An 11,102-nucleotide genomic window follows, 5' to 3' on the forward strand; every position below is an offset into this window, starting at 1 on the left:
CGTCCACAGCTCCTGCCCGTGCTCCAGCTGGTAGATCAGCTCAGGTCTAGGAACAGGACACCCTGTTCACAAAGAAAGAAAGGAGACACTAGGGTTTTTGTGAAAAGAAAGAAAACCTCTCCATCTAGTCTGGGACTTCAGAATGTGGATATGACCTCGGAATGAAGCTACTCCCATCCACACAAACAAAATACTAACCTGTCACCTGGAAATAGGCACAAACGCCACTGTTGGGATCCAAAGACTTTAGACAGTACCGCTGGCTCTGTAGACAGCACCTATTCCTTTTGACTTCCAGCACACAGAATCCCAGGGAATATGACCCCCTCCTTCCAGAAAGTGTTTTCTAATCAATCCAAGTAAGTGAATCTCAACCGTGCGTTTATCAACACCTCCTGGGATGTCGGGTTCACATCCAATGGAAACGAAATCTCTGCAGGTGAGGCCTGGATATTGGTAGATTTTAAAACCTCCCCAGATGATTCTGGCATCAAAGGAAGGCTGAAAAACCAGTCTCTACCAACCTGCAAGTGGCATTCCTCAATCACCAATAGTTAGAGGTACGCAACTTTAGAGAGCTCTATCCAGGATGGCTGAATGAGGGGATCTGCTGCTCCCGTAGTCTGGCGGCATCCCGGGACTTTTGTGAGGGAACCTGCCTAAAAGACCTAGACCACAGAAAGGAAGTAAAGAAACACACAGCTGGATTATCACCCAACAACCTGGGAGCCAGTCCCACCTCAGAGCTTCCTATTACGTGAGATGATAAATTTCCTTCAGGGTGAAGCCTGAGCTGCTCTGTCCTATGCAGCTGAACACAGATGCAGGGGAAGACGACACAGGACTCTGTAGAGGAGTCAAGGGCAGAGGCCCCAGGACCCACAGAAGGCTGCTCTGGCAGACACTGAACAATAGCCCAAGATTATCAGCTGTCACCTAGCAAATCTTGCTCACATCTATTGCATGCTCAGCACAGGGCCCAGTGATAGGGCAGTGGAAAGGAGAGGACGAGTACCCTTCAGCTACCAGGAGTGATGCTCCCGGCAACCCCAGGTCCTTCTACCTGGAAGGCTGTTCTCTTCCCGCCTCGTGCCTCAGGCTAACTCTAACTCTTCCGGTCTCACCTCCCAGGTCATTTTCCTGACAAGTCTTCGCTGAAGTGTAGCTCCTGAGTCCAGGTGCTTCACTAATCTGCCACGTTATTAAGGAATTTTTAATCCTATTAGTAAATCCTAATAGTAAATAGGGTATAACCATATCCCAGGGACTGTGCCAAGCTATTCAAATACATTACGTTGTTTCAAGTGGAAATGAATTTATGGAATAATTTAAAGAACTGACATTTAAAATACTCTTCATTCGAAACAAGGTATGTGTCTTCATTAATCTAAGTGTTAATTTTAGCTCCTTAGCAAAGTCTTTCTGTAATTTCAGGTGTGATAATCTGGGTCTGCAAGGGCTGATTCCCTAGTTGCCACCTGATCTGGAAAGATGGATCTCATCAATCTGTCTTCCACGGTCAAGTTGGGGGGTTGCCCCCAGGGGCAACGAGGATAACTGGCTATCGTGCAAGGATGAGGTCCCCCACAGACTACCGGGGCACAGGTCTGACCAACTGGGCCAGAAGCTGGTGGGCAGCTCCACTGGGTTACCTGTGAGAGACCAATCGCATTGGCTCACCCTTCTAGAGGCATCCCTGGTGGAGAGTCCCGGCACTGGCTCCTTGCGTGATATAAGGGATCTACTGGCAACACGGCATCAGCGCCCTCCTCAGATGCCATGGCACAACAGGCTTAAGTTGCTTCAAGGGCAAATCTCGCCACTGTTGCTTAACTGACTGTTGTTGTAATCTGACCCCCCACTCACCAGGGACCCCAGTTGTGGAGATGCATGATTCACTGTATAATGGAGGGGGAAAAATGTGTATGGAATATCTTGTTCCTCTTCCCCCTTAAGACACCTCAGGATGTTTCTCACCTTATTCCAGATTGTACAACCCCTGGCCAATGTGTCTGGGCACCCCTGACGGCTGCTGCCCATTAGCATGCCAAGAGTCTCCTCCTTAAAATCAAACTGACACAATCAGGATACTGCTGCTGCCACCACTGTTGCTCTAGAAGAAAGCCCCAGCCCCTCTGGGGTTGTCTGAGGCACCCTAGAAAGGGAGGCCGCCACTCACAGCAGAGGCCACTTGGGACTGCCAAAAGCTTCTCAGGTAAATACCCAAAGAAAAGAAAAATGACCAGGGACAGAGAGGTGACAAAAACAATTACGCTGTGGACCAGGGCCATCCCACGGAGGCTGCTGCCCAGAGGCCCCAGGCCCTCCCCGCTCCTCCTCTTACCAGCAGGAGACAAATTCAATATGTGGCTTCAGGAAGCTGAAAGCCCAAGGGAAAAAGGAGGGGGGTGTGCTTTAAAATTTATGTACCAAGCAAATACCAGGTCTAGAACACATAATACTCATTCTAAACTGTGTATTCTTTTAAAAATAGTAACAAAAACAAACCCCTAGATACAGAGAGAGGAGATAAAAGATAACTAAATAAGACAAGGTAATATAACTAAAACAGTCTATGATTTGACCCAGTTGGAAATGCAAAATTTATATACTAGAAACTTATATAATAAATTGTATATAATAATTATATACAACATAACATAATTTATATTCCAAAGAAATTATACCCCCCCAAAATTATATCCCCAAAACAAAACATGGCACTGATTGGCTTTTCTGGCTCTACAATACAGGTTCTGAATTAACTTGAGAATTTGCTAAAATGCACTAATTGACAAAACTTCATAAATTTAATCCATGCTGGGGCTCAAATCATAGTTATACCTGGAGATCCCACTAAAGTTAAATACTGATCTGCCCAAACTTAAAAAGTAGCTAAATACAAGGAAAAATAGGTATGTCTCACTTTAATGTAGACTTGCCTATATTTCCGCTACTCAAAATACCCCGTGTCCTAAAATACCCCGTTTTGGGCATGGATGCTCTGACACAATAAAGTAAATTTTTGGTGCTTACAAACTGACTTGGTAAAATGGGACTCACAGACACCAGTTAAGGTAGTGAATATGGCCCAAGGGAAGCTGGAAAGGGGCCTCCAGGGAGTAAAACTTCACATAACAGCTAAGCAATAAAGGAATGACTGCTCCACTGCTTTTCCATTTGACAGCCCAGTTGTATCTGTTGTTAACCCTGGGAAAAATAAAGGGCACCTCATGGTGGGTTACTACAATCTTAATGCGGTGGTCCACCCATTAGAGTTCCTGCTAAGGACCGAGTGTGTCTGCTCCTAAGTATCATTACTAAGCCCAAATTCCCAACGTGATCATATCTGGAGATAGGGCCTGTAGGGAAGTAATAGAGTTAAATGAGGTCACGGGGATATGGCCCCAATCTGGTAGGACTGGTGTCCTTAAAAGAGGAAGAAGGGGTCTTTCCGAGCCAGAGGCAAGGCCACATGAGGACACAGCACGAAGGTGGCAGCCAGGAAGAGATCATCATCAGAAACCTGTCTGCTGGCACCTCGGGTCTGGGACTTCCAGCCTCCAGAACGACGTGAAAATAAAGCTGTTGTTGAAGCCACACAGTCTGGCAGCCAGAGCTGATTCACACAATCCACACACCTGATAATACCCAATATAAATTAATAATGTCATACAATCAGCAACCTGGTGATTATCTTGGGCTTACACATCTGCCTACCGTGTTCTGTTCAGCGCATGTTTCAACAGCTTCTCCGCCAGCCTGCCTTTACTCCGAAGGTGAACACTTCTCTTTTCCCAGGCTGCCTGTGAGGCTGGCTCCACAGCTCTGCCACTACACACCATCTCTGCACACAAGATCTTAACTGCGCCCACCTTTCTCGAGAGGCACGGGGACGACGGTACATCGACGACAGACTTGTCCGAGGAAATTCATTCAACGCACTCATTATGGATACATAAATCCAACGTCTTTTAGTCCCACTGTGGGGACAGTTTCAGCTAATACTACTACTTAGTATTATTTGGGGGCTGGTGACTACATTCCTCATTTGTAAATTTTATTTAATCTCATTGCTGCTGTTACAAATCAGCCCACCTTAAATGGGGTTCCCTCCAACAAAGACTCTAAGATCTATTCAAAATACTGTTAACTGCACAAGCTCAGCACAGCTCCTGAGGACTCTAAGAGAGAATGGAACCCCATCTGGGCCCTCTGGCATAACGCCACTTGTAGGAGGAGGCAGCTTCTCCTGTCCTCAGTCCCTTGCCAGATGCTATGGTGCTGGAGGAGGTCAGCCCTCCCTCAGACCCTCTGGCTACCTGCAAAGTCTCTTGAGATTAACAGAGTGAACCGTTAGCAAGAGTTTGTGGACCATTAGAAAGACACTGCTATCCACCATACACGACGGAGCTCGTGGAATGTTGCTGCTTTCTATCCCTTGGCCAGAGTGTTCCAAATAAAAAATGGGACCTAAGAAATATTACTTAGACAAACTTCAGGGGGGGTTATCTTAGCGCTGGATGCCTGATTAGCAAATGGCCCCATCTCCACATTCATTATAAACTGCTGGGCCATTGTCTAAAAATGGTCTCCTTTGGGGTAAAGAACTCTTAAAAATCTCTTTCTCACAGACACTCCAAATAGAAGTCAAAATCACACATCTCTACACATACAAGGGTCACAATACAAAGCACTGTCAGGACATTCCTTATTCCCTTCAAAGTTGCAGACAATACTGGTAAGAGACACACGTTTCACTTCTCAGATTACACAATGCTACGTACACTCTGGGAAGAGACATTCAACAGAGCTTTCATGGCCCAAACATGCCCCAAATAGCTGGTTTAAGTAAAATACATAATGGTCACTTCAAACAACTTTTCAAATTCCAGTGTGACAAATAAACCCCTAAATGAGTCTCTATCTTGTCCTAATATAAGGCCTCTTAGCCTATGTACACCCCACACTAACACCACTGTTTCAACTAAACATGGCAAAACCCCCAACTTGAGTGGGCACTCACTTGCAAAGGATACCCCAGTCGCACACCCAGACAACATCGTCCCAGACCAGCCACCTCAACAATGAAGACTGACTCCACCCCGATGTTAAAACCTTCACCCCAGCAAATGTCCATAGACAGCCTGTCCTAACACAGAAATAGACATGAGAGTTTTTTGCTTTCTTCTATTAGGAATACTATTATGTTCCTGAGGTGACTTTAAAAAAACACCTAAGGGGGAAGGGTCAGGGGAACAAATCATGTAATTATAACACTGGAACATTCAGTTCCATCCTTTAACCTCTGTGGAGGCACAAAGGGCTGGAGATTGAGTCCAATCACCAACAGCCAATGGTTTCATCAATCATTGGCCTATGTAATGAAGCTTTCACAAAAAACCCTAACTAAAGTGGTTCAGCGAGTTTCCAGGTTGGTTAATACGATGAGGTGCAAGAAGGGTGGTAAGGCTAGGGGGCATGGAAGCTCAGTGTCCTGTCCTAAGTACCTTGTCCTTCGCATCTCTTCCACTTAGCGGTTTCTGAATTAAATCATTTATAATAAACAGGTGATATTAAGTAAGGTGTTTTCCTAAGTTCTGTGAGCCACCCTGGCAAATCATCAACTCTGAGGAAGGGGTCCTATATCTGATTTCCAGCCAGTTGATGAGGACAGGTGACACCATGGACTTGTGACTGGCATGTGAAGTGGATGGGTGGGGGGAAGGGGCTGCCCTAGGAGACTGAGCCCTTAACCTGCAGGATCTGTGGCAACTCCAGGTAGTCAGTATCGAACTGCATGGTGTGAAAACAAAATTTTGATATCAGAAGTGTTGCTGAGTAGAGGAAAAAGTTTTTTTTTTATACACAACCACCACACACACACAGGCATGTGTGTACAGGTGTGTGCCTATGTATATATACACAAAAATATACACAGAGATATGTAAAACTTACAATACCATTAACCTCCCTATGTCGTCTGTCACTAAGTCACCTCTACAAATTAAAATCTTACAAGTGCAAATTAATGCAGGGGGGAATGCTGTGGAACTTTAAACAAGTAGAGCATGAATAGGCCTGAACAGTCCTGCTTGGTCAGTGCTCAGTGATGATTATGAACTGCTTCTTAACATGACCCATGTTTAATTTTTCTTATTTTCTTCAAAGAAAGAATCTTGCATCACTCTGGTAAATGGGTGGTGGCTGGTCACCGCGAACACTCAGCAAAATGAAATCAAAATGATGTTAAGTCCCAGTGAGATCATGTGCCTACTCAGGGCTACAAACGCAAGGCTACTCCCTCTGTTTTAAAGCGAAAAGTACTAAAAATCGGAGGGTGGGGCCAGTGAAGAAAGTATAGTAAGATTCAGCACTAAAACCAGACTTGCCATGAAAAACAATCAGAAGGCAGGAAACGATTATATCAGGGTGTCTCTCAATGCCAGTTGATGAAGTGTTCCTACACTCTCTGAAACAAGGTTTCTCAACCTGGCAAAATTACTTGGGCTCATGGGCGTGATTATTAGGTCAAGCTAATTTTTCGTTGGAAAGCCAGGGAGGAAGCTGTCCTGTGCTTAAGAATGTTTGGCTGCGTTCCAGGTCTCCACCCACCAGGTGCCTGTCCCACCCCTTTCCTACCTGTGACAACCAAAAATGTCTCCAGACACTGCCCAGTGTCCCCGGGAAGATGATATCATCCCTGGATGAGAACCACTGGCATAGAGGTTATAACCAGGATGATGAGAGAAGCGAGAGGGATGGGGGAGGGGCCTCCAGGAGATCCGCTGGTCAGGACACAGCTGGCGAGGTGGTGATTATGCACAGAAGGGGCGACCGTGTGAGAGGCTGAAATGCCCAAGAACACTCACCAGGCAGACACAACAGCAAGCAGAGGCCCGAGGCAGGTCTCGCCGTGGGGAAATCACTAGACGCCCAGCACAGCCGAGCACAGTGAGCTCAGGGAAAGCACTGAAGGTGAGGGAGGAGGTCAGCAGGAAAAGAGAGTGGACTTTTTATTTGGAAACATTTTGTTGTGAAATATTTAACCTATCCAACTTTTCTAATTTTGCTTTTTCTCTTCTCACTGACAGACAATTCCAGTTCTCCAAGAATAGGCATGTCTCATCCTAAGCTCTGGATTTATAGCCCTCCTTTCCCTCAAATTGAATGGCCTTGTGGTGACTCGCCTCAAACACAGAAACATCTAAGCTGGTATTTCTCAACCGTGCCATTCTGGATGCTGCAGGCAGGATAATTCTTCACTAGGAGGGCTGTCTTGTCCAGCGAAGGACGTTCACGGCACCTTTGGACTCTAACCACTAGATGCCAGTACCACCTACACCCAAGGCGGGACAACCCAAAGTGGCTGCAAACATTGCCAAATGTCTCCTGGGGCCACAACCGCTGAGAAGTATTACTCTAACGTCTCTCTCTTGTACCGGCAGAGGATGTCGGCCCTTGAAACAAGTGACAATCACGAAGGCACACGAACACAAAGAAGCCCCATAACCGAGATCACGTTGTTTGGAACAATACCTGTTGGCACGGAAGGCAAAGGCCTCCCGGGGGCCTGCCTGACTCACCCTCTTCTTGGAGATCATCCCATCACTCACAACCCTGCTAAGGACACCTGAGCCAATCAGGCTCATGCAGTCAGCTCCCTCTCTGGAATGTGAAATAAGAACCTCGGATGGAGGCCAGTCTGTGCTGGGCACTGGGGTGAGAGGTCCAGAGAAGTACCGGCTCGGGTGGCCATTCCCGCCTCAAGGACAACCCACACAGCCCAGCAGCAGACAGAGAAAGAGGAACAATATAAACACGCAAAGACGCGGAGACAGGAATCTGGGGGCCAGAGAGGGCAGGGACTGGGTGGCCAGTCCTGTCACAATTTGATGAGGCAGAAAAAAACCCTTTCTGCATACAGTGACATGAGCAGAGAGAGCCAGAAAGAGAAGCCAGGACGACAGACCAGAAGCCAGGGCATAATCGTGGTCATTCCCAGTACCTCTATCAGTCCCTCATGGGACCCAGCTGGAAATCCTCCCTTTGGGTTCTGCAGAACACCCCCCTTTCCTTCCATTACTTTCTAGGAGCCAAAGAGGAACTGTTGCTTGCCCAGACAGACACAGGAGAGCAGGCCCAAAGAGATTAATCTAGAAAATGACTGAAGCTGCAGGGAGGAGGGAGAGGGGGAGGGCTCCAGAGGCCTTCTTGACCAGCCAGGCCGGAGCCACAGGGTGCTCTGACAAGGAGGTGGCAGGTCTCCCCATGGTGGAGTGGGGAGGACTTACCCAGAGACACCAGAAGTCCACAGTTTTCCAGCATCACCTCCTGGTACAGAGTCCTCTGGGCCGGGTCCAGCTGCCCCCATTCCTCCTGGGTAAAAGTCACGGCCACATCATCAAAGGTCACAGATATCTGGAAAGTCAAACAGAGATAGCAGTGTTGGCCTTGGGGCTGCTGGATGGGATCAGAGCTCATCCCTACATCCCTGGTAAAGATGTAGAGTGAATCAAGGCTCGAATCACTAAGTACCTCCTGAGGGCCAAGCTCTGTGCTGGGCTCAAGGCGGAGGTGGCAACGCTTTGGATGTACTACGGTAGCGTTAAGGGAGAAGCCTCCTCTGTGGGAGCAACTGGAAGGTCACACAAGACAATGGAAATGACGCGAAGACTGGGAGATGCAGAAAGCAAGGGCTCTAGGACGTCAGAGGAATGAGTGAATGTGATAATAACAGTATCAGTAACAACAGCAGTACCTGAGCCTCACTGGTCCTGCTAGCTGCCTGCCCCATGCTGAGGGCTTCACATCCTCGTTAAAGGGGCTACAAGTCCCCAGTTCTTAAGTCAGTCTCCTGTGGCTTGCATCCAAACTCTTGGAACCCGACACTTGCCAGCTGTGTTACCTTGAAGACATCACTTCATTTCTCTGAGCCTCGGTTTCTGGATCAATACAATAATAGTTCCCACTTCACCAATAACAGTTGTGAGATTTAGACAAGTTACTCAATGCTCAGTGTGCTCTGGGATTTTCATTGTTTCTCCCAGAGCCGTAAGGAAAACATCTCGTCACCTCCAGTCAGTGGAAGGCTAAGGGAACTCCACCAATTCATGCTAAGTCTTGCATCTTTAAACCAGAAGAGAGATTAAGACAGACTACTCTAGCAGTATTGAAGAGAGTAAACTGGACACTCCTCCATAATCAGAGTGATTACAAAGTAAGAGGCTATGAAGCATTTACCCCAGTTTTTGCTGTTAAATACATTCCCATCACCCCAAAATATTTCTGTGAACATGGACAGAGGAGCCGCGCCCTCATCACTAACCTCACAGTAAAGTCACCTTGAAGGGGTGGTACCTCCTTCGGTAAATGGCAGGGCCCAGACCTGCTCCCCATCCCGCCTGGGCCTCCCCAGGGTCTCCCAAACTAGGGGGAGATGCCATATGAACCATAAGCCTCTTTTTCCTTCCTGAGCTCTGACAGCTCTTATCCCTGAGGCCAGGATACCTCAGGACCAGGGAGCACAAATGGCTACAGATAACACAGGAACTGGCCACAAAGCGTGCTGGCTGTGGAGCATCCCGCAGAGACCACAGGATCTCGCACTCCCAAAGGCACTCAGCAGCCGGAAGGAACCATGGCAACCTCACCGGCCCTCGTGGGCTTCCGAAACAACCAACGTACTTTGCTTTTGTCCATGCACTTTTGTCTGAAGAGCTGTCCCCCCTCCGTGTTGGAGGAGGACAGGTGGGGCAGCGGGTATCAACTCAGGGTCTGGGGGGGGTGGAATTTATTGTAAGAATGACAGGAGTCCCCGGCGGAAGGATCATTCATTCTTCCCACTTCTTGAGCAAGTCAGAGACTGCACACCTTAAGAAATGGGGATCAATTAAATGGTACGCCAGCCCCGCACGCCAAAACACACAACTGCGTAGACACATCCAACCCCTGCAGAGCCCGGGTCCTCCCTCGCAAAAAAGCGGCAATCCCGAAACCAACGTCCACTGACCTGGGCTTGTCCGGTCGGCGGCGCCATCACGGGGCCTTGCGGGTCGAGCAAGGCTGGGAGCCGCGAGCGCCAGGGCAGCCTGCCGGCCACACCTCTGCTCTGCGCGCCCTGGCAACCTCGACGGAGAGCGGCAGGCCGGACCGCAGCGTCCCCTGAGGAAAAGGCACCACGACTCGGGGCGCCGCCCTCGGCGACTGCGAGGATGAGAGCGGCTGCAGAGGCCGCGGCCCAGCGGGCAGCCAGGGGGGGACACCCGCTACCGGGGGTCACGGCCCCTACACAACGCGAAGGGTGAGGTCTGTCCTGCTTCCCGGCTCGTTCCTCGCGAAAGGGCTCAGGTGTGGCGCTGGCCAAGTCCTCAGCAAGTCAAGGCCGTTCCTCGGCAAACGGCATTCGCTAATGGCGACGGCAGTGAAACACCCGGAAGTCCCGCCCACGTACGTGTGTCGCAGGAATCGTCCCTGTCCGGTGCTGTCATTGGCCAGCGCCGCCTCAGATGCCTTCTGGGTACTGTGGTTTCCCTCCTCTGTATCCAACCGTCCGAGGCGGGTCTTCAGCAGGAGTCTTCTCCTAGGGGAAGGAGCTCAAGCAACTGAGCCGCCGATCTGCATTTTTACAATTCGAGAGGACCAAGGGGCAGATGCGAGAGCCTTCATTCTGTGCCTGGGGAAATTGAGGCTCGGGAGGCAGGGACATTCGTCAGGGTGGAGGCATATGCAAAGGCACAGAACTCGCCCTCAACTCGAGGCTGGCCTGGTGACTTCCCCTTTTTGGTACCACCTTTCCGGATCCTCTTCTCCGGTAGCGGACCAAAAAAATAGTTCAAAAATCCTACCACCGGAAGTCCCCTCTCACAGATTGCATAGTCGCCTGGGCCTTATTTGGCCCAGGGCCTTTTTCATAAGATAAATGAATTTCTGAGTCATGTAATTGGCTTATATTACCAAAAAATGGATTTGCCATTCTGTGAAGTGGGGAGGAGCAATTAGAGGAAACTTGGAGGGAAACTCAGGACTCCAGTTTTGAGCATTGCCAATTTGAAATGTCTGTGAGACCACAAGGCATGTGTTACGTAGGCATTTCAACCAAT

General features: G+C 48.8%; 1 protein-coding gene across 1 annotated transcript; it reads right to left on the reverse strand.

Moving 5' to 3' along the window:
- On the reverse strand, positions 1–10,725 carry LOC105234317 (zinc finger protein 805-like). The gene is made up of 4 exons (XM_034639552.1): positions 10,013–10,725; positions 8,295–8,421; positions 525–668; positions 1–62 (listed from the first exon to the last, which is right to left on the reverse strand). The coding sequence occupies exons 1-3, from the start codon at positions 10,037–10,039 to the stop codon at positions 571–573; spliced, it is 252 nt and encodes an 83-aa protein (XP_034495443.1). The 5' UTR covers positions 10,040–10,725; the 3' UTR covers positions 1–62; positions 525–570.
- Positions 10,726–11,102: the final 377 nt, after the last annotated feature.

The sequence above is a fragment of the Ailuropoda melanoleuca genome, chromosome 12 (assembly GCF_002007445.2).
Source record: "Ailuropoda melanoleuca isolate Jingjing chromosome 12, ASM200744v2, whole genome shotgun sequence".
Lineage (NCBI taxonomy): Eukaryota > Metazoa > Chordata > Mammalia > Carnivora > Ursidae > Ailuropoda > Ailuropoda melanoleuca.

Bases quoted from the DNA above. Each gene is read 5' to 3' on its own strand.
- LOC105234317 (XM_034639552.1), bottom strand. From the start codon at position 10,039: ATGGCGCCGCCGACCGGACAAGCCCAG. The intron at 8,422-10,012 runs GTCAGTGGACGT...TTGACTTTCCAG, and splicing joins CGCCGACCGGACAAGCCCAG to ATATCTGTGACCTTTGATGA. The intron at 669-8,294 runs GTAAGTCCTCCC...TCTGTGGTCTAG, and splicing joins TGGACTTCTGGTGTCTCTGG to GTCTTTTAGGCAGGTTCCCT.